This window comes from Leopardus geoffroyi, chromosome A3 (assembly GCF_018350155.1).
Source record: "Leopardus geoffroyi isolate Oge1 chromosome A3, O.geoffroyi_Oge1_pat1.0, whole genome shotgun sequence".
NCBI lineage: Eukaryota > Metazoa > Chordata > Mammalia > Carnivora > Felidae > Leopardus > Leopardus geoffroyi.
This window is the reverse complement of record NC_059336.1, coordinates 24,981,965-24,996,749: the sequence shown is the minus strand read 5'-3', so window position 1 is coordinate 24,996,749 and position 14,785 is coordinate 24,981,965. Positions and strand designations below refer to the sequence as shown.

Sequence of the window (14,785 nt, the reverse complement as noted above, 5' to 3'; positions counted from 1 at the left end):
ACTACTATATATATAACTGTATATAAATGTGAATATAGTTTCTTACCTTGTACCCAATTCAGCCAATAAAAATGCAAGGAGATGTTTGGGCTGACGATGTAATCTAAAAAGAAAATGGAATATATAAACCTTATCTCATTGGAAATGGAACCAAATGTCTAAAACACCATCCTGTTCACTGTTTTAATCTGATTACCTAACTATTCAGTGAATTTTAGTGACCAGTTCATCAAACCCTGAAATAAAGATATATAGGATACCATTTATTTATATTTAAAAGCCCATACAACAACATGTTATTTATAAATACAGATATATGAAAAAATGTCTGGAAACATGGGCAGGAAAGTAAACACCAACTTTAGAGGTTAACATCTTTTTCTGAGAAGGAAAATGAAGGGATCATAAAGAGATAAAAAGATGTCTGTAATTTTAACTCTACAGCCCTCTTTAAAGAAAAAGATCTGAAGCAAATGTGTCAAAATACACCAACCCCAGGCAATGGACACTTCAGTGTTTGTTATGGTAATCTCTATATATTTCCTATTTGAAATTTTTCATTAAAAGAAAGCAGGGCGGGGGGGACAATATATTGGGAAATATTTCATGGTAGCACAACAGTAGAAACATTGGTAACAGTTTAAATATTCACCAACTGGGGAGCAGTTAAATAAGTTAATGATACATCCATTCTATCTATGTAACAACAACAACAAAAGTACACATAGGAAAAAGTACAGAGCAATGCCAGTCAATATTTTAACTTTTAATTCTATTCACTTGGCATTGTTTGAACTTGTTCCAAACCAGGTACTACTATTACAATTTTAAAGTTATTTTTTCCCAAAGTGTAGTGAAGGTTGGTGAAAATACAACAAAACAGGTAAGCTCCTACATTGCTAGTGGGAGTATAAATTGGTACAAGCTTATTAGAAAGCAATTTGTCAATGTTTGCCATAAAAAATATCCATTCTTTTTTAACTCAGCAATTCCATTTTGGGAACTTTTGCCCTAAGGCTATATTCTGAGTTATTGTCAAGATATATGTATCAGAATGTTTCCTGAAGCTTTGCTGATCATGGAAACACGGAAGCAACTGTATCCACCTAAGAGCTGTTAGAGTATGTTGTGTAGCTACTAAAAACATTTATGAAGACAGTTTAATGACATGGGTAAATGTTTTGTGATATACTAACAGAAAAAAAGATTAAAAACCAGTATGACACCAATTTATTTAAAAATAACTACATGCACAAAACTAGCTAAACATAAAAGTATTAAACTATGATCTCTTAATGGTGAACTTACAGATGATTTTTCATTTTCTTGCATGTCTATGTTTTCTAGTTTTCTAAAATAAAAATATACTACTGTTGTCATCAGCAAAAAAAAGTCTAAAATCTTTTAAGTAATGTGTATAATGAAAACCAGTGATTATCTCCGGGTGGTAGAATTTTTAGAGATTATTCTCTTTTCTGTCCATCATTGTTTTGCCTTTTATCTGCAATAAGCATGTATCATTTATGAAACTGAATAACAAACAGTAAATGGATAAGATTGGTTGCCCTAAGAAGCCTCTCAGAAGAGACGCAGTTGAGCTGTGGGAAGTGACAGACCCAGACAGTGACCTGGCGTTGAAATACACATGGAATGTGATGGTAATTAAGAAATCTAAAATCTCACTGATCGTGTCTTGGCAACGGCCATCCAAGAAAGAAGCACATCAAATTCAGCTGCTTTCCCAGAGCTCATTCTTGCACCTGTTTGTAAGGCCTACCCCAGTCTGATGAGCCTTTCCACCTCCCTGGGCTCCCCAGGTTCCTGTCTGAGGACTACATTCAGCCTCCTCCCTTTTCATTCTATAGTTAGGATCCACTCTCATGGGTCTCTCACCTCTGGATGCCTAATAAAAACAAGCCCTGAGACCTATGAATTGAAATATCTATGGATAGGACAGACTGGAACAGTGACCTCCCTCAAACCAACCCCGACATTCTACCTGCAACAAAGTGCACAATAAAAACATTTAACATATACTCCTCTGAGAATCTGGTATTTGGGGTGGAGACTCTCCATTAACCAACTTACAGTTTACAGATATCTGTGAAGTTGACAAAAGAGGTTTTCTTTGTTCCTACTCGGACAACCTGTGGAGGTTTCATGACAAATTTCCTTTTCTCTCCAGCAACCATATCTGGATTCTTTTCCCTCATGATGTTGAATACTCGATTCAATAGCTATAGAGAAACAATTGGTATTCATGTACATGCTTATTAATAGGAATATAAAGTTCCCACTTAAGTCACTGTTTTACTTCAAAACAAACATCACTTTTCACTAAACACACACACATATCACTACATGAGAGCAAGACTCATCCCTTATGGATGCTGAGCAACAACCTGTTCACAGTTAAATGAACGAATGAGACCCTACTAATTCTGCGGCTTCTATGGGAGAGAGTATGATATATAGAAAAGATTCAGGAAAGCTGCAACAAGTGAATTCCAGACTTACTCTGGCCCCAAAATTAGTCACCCCTTCCTTTACTCTTCCCCCAAGTCCAAGGGGCTCCATGTCCTCAGAAGTTCATGGATTCAGTTGGAACAGTGAATACCATAATGACTGCCAAACTCTGGGTAAGCTGCCCCATATGAGGGCATCAGGCAACACTGTGCACTGATTGTGTGACCTCTCTAGGTCTGTTTCACTGTCTGTTCTTCAACGGCCCTTCCAATTCAGTATAAATATCTTGCTTTTCGTAACATCTTAGCCCTTTTTCTTAACAGAATTTGTCTTACCTCCTCATATGTGTAGTCTCTTTCTGAGCCTGCCCAAGCAGGGCCTGTCTGGTTACTGAAGGAGATACCATCATCTTTTTTGCTGTCTTCATCTTCTAAAGCTATAGATAACAAAGACTGTAAGAATGAGGGGTAGGCAGTAACAAAGTGAGGGGGGACAGATCTAGAGAAATGAAAGCTTCAAAGACATTTGTCTTCCCTCCCACAGAAAGCATAAAAGCATCAAGGATTAGAAACAACCTGTCATTTCTTAAAGACAGGGATGTTACAACTTTCATTAACAGACCACTCCAATTAGAATTTGTGATAACAGACATACCAAATTATTTCCTGATATAACAAACACAAGAGAAAATAATGCACTAGGATAACGAGAGGAAAAAAGTCCAGCTGTTCTGAAGCACTTAAGAAACATCCACATCCATAAAAACCCATCTGCTGACTATACTCAAGTTCTCTAAAGACTTTAGTACTTAGAATTAATAAAACAGCACTTTTAACAAAAAATAATAATTTTTAAACTATTTAAAATCCAGTTACAGAGATTTTCCCAATAGTCTTAATCAGCATGTCTTCATTGTAATCACAACTACCAAATTCTTCCCCCATGAAATCTTTAACAGTCATTATCAAGTTAGATACTCTTTCCTTTTAGCTTCCAGGCAGTGGAAGGAACAGGAAATAATAAAAAGGGACCAAGACACTAGGTTAAAGTCTTGAGTAGAACAGAAATGAGCTGCTGAGCCCCAATATTACCTTCATCTTTCTCTAGTATTTCATCCTCATCTGGGAACTTAACATTCTTCTTTTTCTTCTTTTTATTGCCAAGCATAATGTCAAGGTCATCCTCTGGTTCAGCTGCTTCTTGGATATCACTTTCAATCTTAAGATCCTGAGAAATTAAGTAAGAGTCTCAACATTTTGATACTAGGACTATTTTTTTAAATGATACGGCTGGCATCATTTTGGAGGAAAAAATAAAATATTCACAACTGAAGTGAGAGATAAGAAATGTCTTGGGGCGCCTAGGTGGCTCAATTGGTTAAGCGTCCAACTTCAGCTCAGGTCATGATCTCACAGTCCGTGAGTTCAAGCCCCGCATTGGGCTCTGTGCTGACAGCTCAGAGCCTGGAGCCTGCTTCAGATTCTGTGTCTCCCTCTCTCTCTGCCTCTCCCCTGCTCATGCTCTGTCTCTGTCTCAAACATAAATAAAAACATTAAAAAAAATAATAATAAAAAGAAATGTCCCTCACAGGTGGGCCAAACTGGCTCAGAGAGTCTTTGTCATTTAAACTAGAAATTGTCTAAGACACTTTTTTAAAAGTTGGCTCCACGCCCAACGTGGGCCTTGAATTCACAACCCCGAGTTGAAGAGTCACATGTTTTTCTGACTGAGCCAGCCAGGCACCCCTCTTTAAGACACTTTTGTGGGACCTTTTCCTTTCTTTTATCCATCAGCCTGGAGATCTTACAATTATTGCCCGTATTTCCAAACCAGGCCACTGTCATAAACACCTGAGAATCTTTAAAAGACTCCTAATCTTCTGATTAACAATCTTTAGCAGGAAAAGGAGTATTCAGGAGTATTTTAAGGAAGTTTCTAAGTATTTTGATGCAATCACTGGGAGGGTTTTTTTTTCCTCCTAACACCAAATACATATTGTTTTCCACAGTAATTCTCCAACTCTCTGACATTAACTAGGTGGCCTATGATTCAATTCAATTCTGACACTATACGGGCTCAATGATAAGACTCCATAGATTTAATGGCTCAGTCCAAGGCTGTCCTTACTTCAGAGGCCAATGCAAGGATAGGGTCCCCATGTTTTACCCACATAGTCTGACAAGACTACAAATTTACAACAACCCTCCACCCCATTTAATAATTTGCTATGATGACTCACAGAATCCAGAAAAGCACTTCACATAACCATTACCAGTTTATTATAAAGGATATAATTCAGTAACAGCCAAATGGAAAAGTGCACAGAGCAAGAAAAGCAGGGAGGGAGACAGGTGCAGAACCTTCCCTGGTTATATCATTCTCCCAACAGCCCATGTGTCCATTAACCCTGATGCTCTCCAACCCCCACTGTTGAAGGGTTTTTATGGAAGTTTTATTATGTAGGCAGGATTAATTACATCATTGTCCACTGGTGACTGACTCATCTCCAGCCCCTTTTCCTGGAGGAGTAGGTGTGTGTGTGAAATTTCCAATTCTCTAATCATGGCTTGATCTTTCTGACAACCAGCCCCCATCCTGAAGCTATCCATGAACTCCTAGCCACTAGTCATCTCAAAAGACACTTTTGTCACTGCAGAGATGACAAGGGTTTTAGGAGCTGTGTGCCAAGAACTGGGAACAAAGACCAAATACTTATTTTTATTATACCACAGTCAGCCTGGCACCAAACTGTGAAGAGGTCTTTGGGCATCATTTCAATAGATGACATCATGAAAGAGGGAAAAGGCAGAACCCAGAGAATTAAGGTCACCTGATGAATGGAAGGAGACAAGGTAAAACTTATCCAAAGATTGGCTGCTATAGTTATGGAGGTAAATACGGCACTAGAAATGAGACATATACACCCCAGAAAGGGCCAGTCTCAGTCTCCAGCCTTCTAATCTCCTCTGTCCTTTCACCAGCTTGTCCTGCTTCCTACCCTGAAGTATGCTGTCAATATTACCTATCATCATCTATTTTTGTGTGCCTGCATCCTGAATTACTGACATTAGCTACTATAGTTTCATAAATCTTCACAGAAAAGCTGCAAGAACTGGAAATAAATGAAGCTCAGCCTTGAGATTCCAAATCCAGCTGTGTAGTTTGCTGGGTTTTTTCCCCAGCTGTGTAGTTTCAATGCCACATTTGGCCATCAAAGACCAAATCAGCCCATGTGTATCAGCTGGATAACACATAAACAAGAAAGCAGATTATTAACTTAGTCTCTGAGATGACAGTCAGTAAATGAGAAACTTGGATATGCTGACATAAGTTAGCACACAATAGCCAATTTCTAGTCTTATACTATTATTTATTTCATCCCAGTAAGATCTACTTCCAAACTGAGGCTAAGACCCAGTGAAACACAGAAAATGGCAGTGTTTTTCAGTATTTTTCTAAAGTCATGTGATGGTCTAAAAATTCAGAAGAGTAACCCAATATCTTAAAAACACTTTAGTGTTTAGGATACTTTTAAACAAGCTCTTATGTTTAGAACTTGTCAATAGCAGAGTAACCCAATATCTTAAAAACACTTTAGTGTTAGGATACTTTTAAACAAGCTCTTATGTTTAGAACTTGTCAATAGCAGAGAAAATTGTATTCAAGCACTTAGTAAGAATAGAGCTCATAAGCAATTCTTCAGGACAAAAGCTACTAGAGGAAATGCCTCCAAAAAAATCTTGTTAACCAAGACCTTCTGTAGCACATCTCTGATATGTCACCTTGATACCCAGGATATTTAAACCTCATTTATTCAGTATAATCTGAACATTTCTTTCTCAATTTCCTTACAATAGTAGGAAGAGAAGAGAATCCTCAGGGAGAGAATAGATGAATCCAGGTAAAATCATCTTGTTCTAAAGGACTCTAAATTATCCCTGAACTAAAATAATCTCTGAAAATAGGAAAAATATCTTGTTCATTTCAGTATTCTAGCAATTAGCCTGACTCCCTGTAATTACCAATGCATATTTGCTGAATTAACCAAGTTATCAATTTATGGCACTATTTCTAAAACTGAATGAATTACTGTATACATTTCTTTGTTACATGTGGGATACACCTTATTTACTTCAGTTCAAGCAAACCAAAGAAAAATTGGGGTAGAAGGCATAAAATAGGACACTTAGTACATGTGCATGTGTTCTCATGCTTGCTCCTTCTCACTTGTATATACGTAAAATTGCTACTATCCTGGAATTTTTTTAAATAGATGTGTGGACTCTGCTCAAGATTCCTGGACAGTCTAAAATAGTAGCTCCAGGGGTGCCTCTTAATTTTGGTTCAGGTCATGATCTCAGAGTTGTGAAACTGAGCCCCACATTGGGCTCCATGTTGGGCATGGAGCCTGTTTAAGATTCTCTCTCTCTTTGCCCTCTCTCTCTCTCGAAGGAAGGAAGGAAGGAAGGAAGGAAGGAAGGAAAGAAGGAAAGAAGGAATAAAATAGTAGCTCTAAGTGAAGGAATAACAGACTTTCATCTCCTTCCTGATCCACTCTCTTATTTACCGCCCTACTCATACATTTACCTATCCCTGTTCAAAAGAGTTTTGAAGTATTTACATTGGAAACTGATCCAGTAACAAGACAATTATAGGGCCTCATGTCCCTACAAGATCAGAGAACCCCATAAAACCAGGCTCAGTGCTCCTGTTCTCCTATAGGCCATATGATCATCAGCCACCAACCATCACAAGCTGGGGTTCATTTTTTGCTGCTCAGAGGCACACACATAAGTTTGTGTATCTTCAACATGGTACCAAAAGTTTAACAGAAGAAACCATAGGAATATATACTCCATAGGATTTCTCTTACAGAAATATCTCTTCCTTAGCCAATTTCAGTGTGGTTAATGACAAGGGGCTTGTAACCATCTTAATGGCACACAATACAATGTGTAAAACCTAAATTTATATTCCTTTAAACCATAATCCCTTTAAGACACCTAGTCAGACCAAATCCCAAGAAAATGACCTCAACAGTGATTCAAGTACTTAATAACAAAAGCAAAGCTGGTAAGAGACAAGACAAAGGGAGGGAAACATCAGTCATTAGCAACCTTTCGAGAGGTCAAATTTTACCTTCAATAAGAAAGCAATACTACCTTTACACCTTCTTCAGCTTCATCAATATCAAATATCTTTTTTGTTTTTTTCTTCTTTTTCTTCTGATTAAAGAAGTTCAAGTCATCTAAATCATCAGAAGCATCTAAAAAGACAGACAATTGAGATTAAAAATTATTAATAACTAGCAGAAGGCATAGCATCAGAGTTAAACCAACATTTTAGCTATTAATTAGTCATCAGAATAGAGATCGAGTATTAATTAGTACAGTGGTCTCTCTACAACCACAAAGATTATGATTCTGAAAAACACAATGGCAGGTCAAGTCAAAGCTCTGTAGGAAAAACCTGGTTAGGGGACCATGTTGGGAACATTTATTTAGTAATCTAACCATATTGTGCCTCATTGTTCCCAAGGCAAAGTCAGGGTTCTAACACAATTTTCAAAGCTCTCTAGTTTTCTCTCTCCATTTCTGTCTACCCTCTCATCTCCCTTACTTTAATCCTTGGTTCCAGCCCAACTAATTATTTCCACTTCTTAGTAAACTTTATCCATTATTAGTGAGTAAATAATGGGTTTATTCAATCAGTTTTCCATTTGCCCTGCCCTCTTGTACACTAGGAATATTTTAGGATCCCTCTACTACAAAGTTTTTCATGGAGCTATTTATGAATTTGTTTTGTCTTATTATGAGAATGATTTACTTTTCAAGTTTGTTTTAAACATGTACAAGATGCTTACTTAGCACATAGTAGATGCTCAATAAATGTCAGTTGTCCCCATCACTAGCAGTGTCTTATGTTCAGCAGACGTAAATTTTATTTACAGAATCATTTATTTCTAGTAGTCAAATGGTGTCTATGTCAGTGTGCAAGAGGGAATAACTAGTGCTGATATCTAAATCCAAACATTTTAGGTTGTAATTTTAATCTCTTCTATACATTTTCAGACTTGCTAAGACACAAAACTATCAGGCCCTAAATGTTTTTGCCTACACTCAAATACAACCACAATTAAAATTGGAGAAGAGACTTGACAGGTTAGACTGGAAAATCCAGGCCTGGAATGATGAGGTTTTGTCATTTCTACAAGTTGTGGATTCAGTAGCAATTTCTCTGGAACAAGTTTATCAGAAATCTGGCAAGATCCAGTGTACATGGCCTGTTGATAGCCTCAACTTCACTGGAACAACCTTATCAGGCTGAGAGGTCACTGTATATAAAAAAAAAAAAAAAGAAACACTGATGGAAGAGAACCAGGTCTCAGAAGACAACAGTGACTCTTTCATATCTACCACTTACCTTTTTTCCTACTGTCCTCTTCATCGGCTTCTACATCTCTGTCCTCAGTGGGCTCTGGTTCTACTTCTTTTGTTTCTGAGGGCTGGGTTTCTTCTGTCTGGGTATCCCCTTCCTCATCTAACATAAAAGGCTTCTTCTTCTTCTTTTTCTTCTTGCTCATAGTAGGATCAAAAATCATCTGTTTAAAAGACAATAAAGAAAAAGGAACTAAATGATTGTTTTTTTAATGATACATTCCAAACATGTTGTATTTTCTTTTTTTTAAACTTTTAAAAATGTTTATTTATTTTTGAGAGAGAGAGGGAGGGAGGTTGAGAGAGAGAGAGAGAGAGAGAGAGACTGAGAGCGGGGGAGGGGCAGAGAGAGGGAGAGACAGAATCTGCAGAATCTGAAGCAGGCTCCAGGGTCTGAGCTGTCAGCACAGAGCCCGACATGGGGCTCGAACTCACGAGCTGTGAGATCATGACCTGAGCCGAAGTCGGACATTTAACTGACTGAGCCACCCAGGAGCCCCGGAACATGCTGTATTCTTAAAGGGTATATGCTTAGAAGTAAAACAGTATATGGTGCATTTAAGTACCAAAAAGGATTTTACACACACACAGTCCATCCAACCTTCCTTGTATTATTAAATAGGGGTGGAGGTGGGATTCTGAAACATGTGCACCTGCCTTTAAATACGTAAACTGTCACAAGATACAGTAACTTCACTTTTAAAATTCATGAGCAAATTTGGAGACTATAGATACATCATGGAACTTAGGGAAGGGACCGTAGAAATAACCTATTCTATGCCCCCCATTTTTTGGAGAAGAAAACCAATGCCTAGGCAGGTTATATATGTTTTATTTAAGGCTGTAACCTGGGGTTGCTATACCAGACTTGACCTGATTTAAAAAAAAACTGTTTTCCCCTCCAAGTTCAGATAAACCTTTATAAAAATCCATCAGCAGCCTTTCCTATAGCTAATCTCTATCTGAGTAAGAAAAACTTCCATACAACCTTTTACTTTTGCTTTTTGTTTCTAGAACATTCAAAGTTTTCTTAGGTCATTTTAAATCTAATGTCTACTAGAGAATAAGTGAAAAACTAATTTATAACTTGTTTTAGATGATTTGTGTACACTGATCACTTGGGAAAAAATACAGATCATTATTTTAGACACAACAGTTTAAGAACATATAGGGGAGATGCCTGGTAGAGTGGAAAGAGGTCTTTGAAGTCAAGTAGAATTGGATTCAAATCCCAAATAATTTTTCTCTAAGTCCCTTACCAATCTTTGTCCAAATTCTACCATGCTTAAATTTAGCATTTTGCCCAATGAGCTTCTGGAACAGTTTAGTGAAGTATTTAAAAGCACAGGTTTGGGGGGTGCCTGAGTGGCTCAGTCAGTTGCATGTCTGACTCTTGATTTCGGACTCAGGTCCTGATCTCACTCTTCATGGGTTAGAGCCCCGCTCCACGCTGACAGTGTGGAGCCTGCTTTCTCTGTCCCTCCCCCACCTCTCTAAACAAACGCACAGGTCTGGAGTCCAACTGATTGAATTAAAATCCTGACTCTCACTGGTACTTGTGTTACTCCAGGTAAGTTCTTGACCTCTCCATGCTTCAGATGTAAAATGGAAATCAGTAGCAGAAGCAAAACCGAACCTCACAAATTTACATAAATATGTTCATATATATTTAAACACTTGGCACAGTGCCTGACACAAAAGTACTCAATAAATGTTAGCAATTATTAGAATTTATACAACGTTTCATGGTTCACAAAGCATGGTATCTCTTGATTCCTATCACTCAAATTCCATCAATTCAGGGTGATCAAATTTCTAAGACATCATAAAACTCAAAATCCCAAAAACTGATTCTAATGTACCCAAGTACATTAGAGAAATTGAGCTACACTGAAAGCAAACTAAGGTCTGTAATAAGGTAGGGTAGTTACTGTCTTCACCCAATAGAGAAGGATCTTCAAGACATTCTGGAAATTGATACAGCCTTCTTTCAAAGACTTCCTCTTTTACTTTCACAAAAGATTTAATTGTATAGCAAATGAATAATTCTGAAATGCAGTCAGTCTGAAGGACATTACTTATTAAACTTTGAAAAAAAAAAAGAAAGAAGAAGACAGAACAGGAGGAAGTTCCCCACTGCTGATCCATCAGGCCTTGAGTCACCCTACATGGAGTGTTGCAATCTATTCCAGGGAGGTTATCTAGTTTATCCTCATTACTGAAATATGGAGGTTTGGCAAAAGGACAGCAATCTAGGCACTAAAAATTTGGATGTCTGGCAGGGCTTACAATTTACTGCATTTTTTTTCAAGTATCAAGTTCTCTGGAATATTAATTAGCCTTTATTATCCAACAAAATAGACCAAAGATTTGAGGGATTCTCAAATCAGTGCAGCCTTACAGTTTTCTTATCCTATGAAAAACATTTGTACTTAAGTCTACAGGGAAACAGTTTGGTTGTAGCCTTGTAAAGAGTAATAAACATACAGGAAATTATACACTGAAATAATTAACATCTCTCTCAATTACTGTCTCTGGATGTTTAAGACACATACTCATTGCCTCATTATACTCCCACCACCTAGCAAAGTCGATTTTAAAAATAAGGAAACTAGGGATCCCAAAGTAGTGCCCAGAGAAGGACTACCCCAAAATATAAGGCCAGGTCAGCCCTGAAGTGAAAAAGTCTTTGTTTTTGTTTTTGTTTTTGTTTTTTAAGATTTTCATGTCTGACTTACAAATTATTACATTCAAAATGTTTTATGAGACTAGTTTGGCTTTGAGCAGCAAATAGTTGCTGACAGTGCACTTATGGAAAACCACAGAATCTCTTGAGTTTTTTGTTTTTTTTTAAGCCCACAACAAAGCTTTCAAAAAGTTTCCTACTTGCAACTTCCTGGGTTGGGCTGGAGGTGAGGAAAAGGGATACCAGCAAAAATTTACGCTGATAATAGCCTAAAATGCTTCATGAAAGTGGTAACCTACTCTCATCCAACAGAATTTACCCAAGATGCTAACTTTATGACCACATCACACCCAGGAGACAAATGTTAGTTACAAAAGAACCTAGACAAGCAAGGGGAGAACAAAAGCTAAGCACTGTCATGTCTGGGTGACAGGATCCTGGAAAATTTTCATTTTTTGTATTCTTCTGTTTTGTAAACTTTGTACAACACACATCCATTTTTAATCAGAAACTTTTTTTTTTTTTTTTTAGTTTAAAGCTTCTTTTGTAAAAACATCCTACCATGTTGTGTGAAAACCCAATGGTTCTGATACTTCGTGAATGGGGCCTACTAATAAGCAGTAATCTTTGCTACTGACAGCACTTTTTTAAAAAAAGGTCTGAAAAACAATGAATGCCTGCAGATTAGGGAATTTTTCCTTACTAGGTAGCACCCCATAGTTCTAGAACACTGCTTTACCAGGGTAAAGGTTATATATCAGTGAGTTTCTGGCCTAATTACCAGGCTTAGAAAGAAACGTGTGCAGTTTGTTTTATGTCAATTATACATCAATAAAGTGTTTAAAGAAAAAGAAATGTGAAGAAAAGAGGAAAAAAAATTTTAATAGTAGGTTCTTTAACCCTCTATCCTAGCCCAGGAATTCTACTCTTGGGGAGTCCCTGGCAGTTATAAATCATTTCCATGTACAAATTTTAACCTGATCCTCACAAGTCTGTAAAGTAGTCCAAAGTTAAGGGCTGGTCTAAGAGTATTTATCTAGTCGACAGTACTAGAGGAATCAGATCCTGTACATACCTCCAGAGTGGAAGCCAAAGGCTGAGAGGTTCTAGTCCCACTAACTTGCTGTGTGATCTTGGGCAAGTTAACCTCCCTACGCCCTTGTTTCCTGCCTATAAAATGTAGTTGGACTGGCAGACCTGTGAAGTTGCTAAGCTGCTTAATACTTTATTGGCTTCCAAAGCCTTCTGTAGGAATGCTGGTTCTGCCATTTCTGCTTGATAAAATCCTGTTCACCCTTCAATAATGTATTCACATTCCACTTCCTTCAAAACCCGATCCCACTGTTAAAGCTGAATCCTCCAGCTCCCCAACTCGCTATGTTGAAATGGCCCTATTTCTTCTACCTCCTGTAACAACTAGTAGATCTAACTCCCTCACAACACTTGAGTACTTTACCATAAAACCCATACACAGAATAGTACCCTACAGTACTACACAGGCACTGTTAAAGGTTATGAGAATCTTAGAATATGGGTAGAAAAAAAGCATGACGCTGCTACTCTCAGAACTTTTGAAATAAAGTAGTCAGAGCATGACCTCCAAGCAAGAACCACCTACTTCATTTAGACTCTCAGTTTTCTCTCCTAACAGACCAAGAGCCTGTTAGTTATCTAGATGGAAGTAATATTGCATAGATCTGGAATTCTACTACTGGTTCCACCAGTTACTATTTAATCATGGACATCATACAACTCTCTAAGCCTCTGTTCTCTCATCTCTAAAATGGACATAACAATGATACAATCTTACAAGGTTTTTGGGAAAATCAAATGTGAGATTGGAGTCCCCTCAAGAATAAAATCAAAATTCCTTATTTTGGTCTTCAAATCCTTCTGTGAATTAGCCACCACTATATTTCAAGGGGATCAACCTTAAACAAATTGGAGAATATTCTTTCTGTGATTACATGTACTTGCCTTCTCAACCACTCCTTTACCCTGTGATCAGGCCTTTCCACTACTTGTGGAAATTCTCAGCATCGTTCAGGGTCTACCTAAAACACCAACGCTCGAGGAAGCCTCGATTTTTTCCTCTAACTCCTCTCCAAGGCGCTAGAGGCCAAGCACCCCAATATTTATAAAGTGAATTATAAATTCAAGAGCATTGCTTTTGGCGGGGAGACCTGGCCGGTAAGCCGTAGCTTCCCCCCCAGTGTTGACCAATACCTACTGACAGTACTTAAAATAAAATTTCATCATAAGCCGTTTGATTTTAAATGACCTGGAACCAACCTGGCTAAAATGGATTTGAGAAAATTTGCTGAGGTACAAGCACGACGGGAGAAAACGATCCAGCCAGCTTTGCAGCCGGATTTTCCCGCTCACGTCTCAGAGCTCTCCGTTCAGGAAGGCTCAGGGACTCCCACCCTAAAACTTTCAGAGGTCAGTCACTTACTGAGGCTGAAGGATCTTTTCCTCTTGTCCTATCTCCCTCACCCCTCGGTCTTTTTAAGAAATAATGCTCGTTATGAGCATGAGGGCGGACACCGGCCAGGACAAGCCAGCCTGCAAAGTTTTCAACGAGGGCGCTCCGTCGGAGCTGAGGAAGGCTCCTCTCAGCACGCCTGGCGCCCAGCGAGGAGAGTTGGTGCCCCAGTGTCAAACCGAAAGGAATGCAGGGGTAGCCAGCCTCAATCTCGTTCTTTCGGGGCACTACCCAGGCATTCAAGCCCCCTTCTGGGACGGCGACTCAACGAGCTCTCAATTCTGGAAACGCCGGCCAACGAAAGGACGCAGGCCTCGGCGCCGCCGCCCTGAGGAGAGCCGGACGCGGCCAGGCCCGCGGCTCCGAAGTCCTCACTGGCTCTACCGCTCCCGGCCGCCTAGGCCCGGCTGCTCCACATGGCGGCGGCCGGCTACTAGGCCGCAGGCCCGGTCTCCCACACTGGGGTGGGTTGGGCTCCCCGCCTCAGTCCTTAGCCCTAGAGCCAGGCTCAGGTCCTCACCTCATCCCCGGACATGGCGGCAGCTCGAGTGGGCTCGGCACAGACGGGAAGTCGGACGGGTCAGCCCCAGGCCCCAGCGGCAGCGTTGCTCCTGCCGACACTTCTCCCACCACCGCACTAGGCTCTTGCATCAGCGAAAGGGAACGACACCCCGCCCTCTCCTCCCAAGCGTTGGAAATACGCCTGCGCAG

At 39.2% G+C, this 14,785-nt stretch overlaps 1 protein-coding gene across 1 annotated transcript in view; it reads right to left on the bottom strand.

Annotated features, from left to right (window-relative positions):
- The window catches only part of EIF2S2 (eukaryotic translation initiation factor 2 subunit beta), a 17,811-nt gene extending 3,026 nt beyond the window's left edge, over nt 1–14,785 (bottom strand). Inside the window, exons 1-7 of the mRNA XM_045444855.1 lie at nt 14,595–14,785; nt 8,890–9,067; nt 7,629–7,732; nt 3,558–3,693; nt 2,802–2,902; nt 2,089–2,237; nt 47–103 (exon numbers count right to left, since the gene is read on the bottom strand). Coding sequence (XP_045300811.1) covers nt 47–103; nt 2,089–2,237; nt 2,802–2,902; nt 3,558–3,693; nt 7,629–7,732; nt 8,890–9,067; nt 14,595–14,609 — 740 coding nt within the window. The 5' untranslated portion in view covers nt 14,610–14,785. The remainder of the gene's footprint in view (nt 1–46; nt 104–2,088; nt 2,238–2,801; nt 2,903–3,557; nt 3,694–7,628; nt 7,733–8,889; nt 9,068–14,594) is intronic.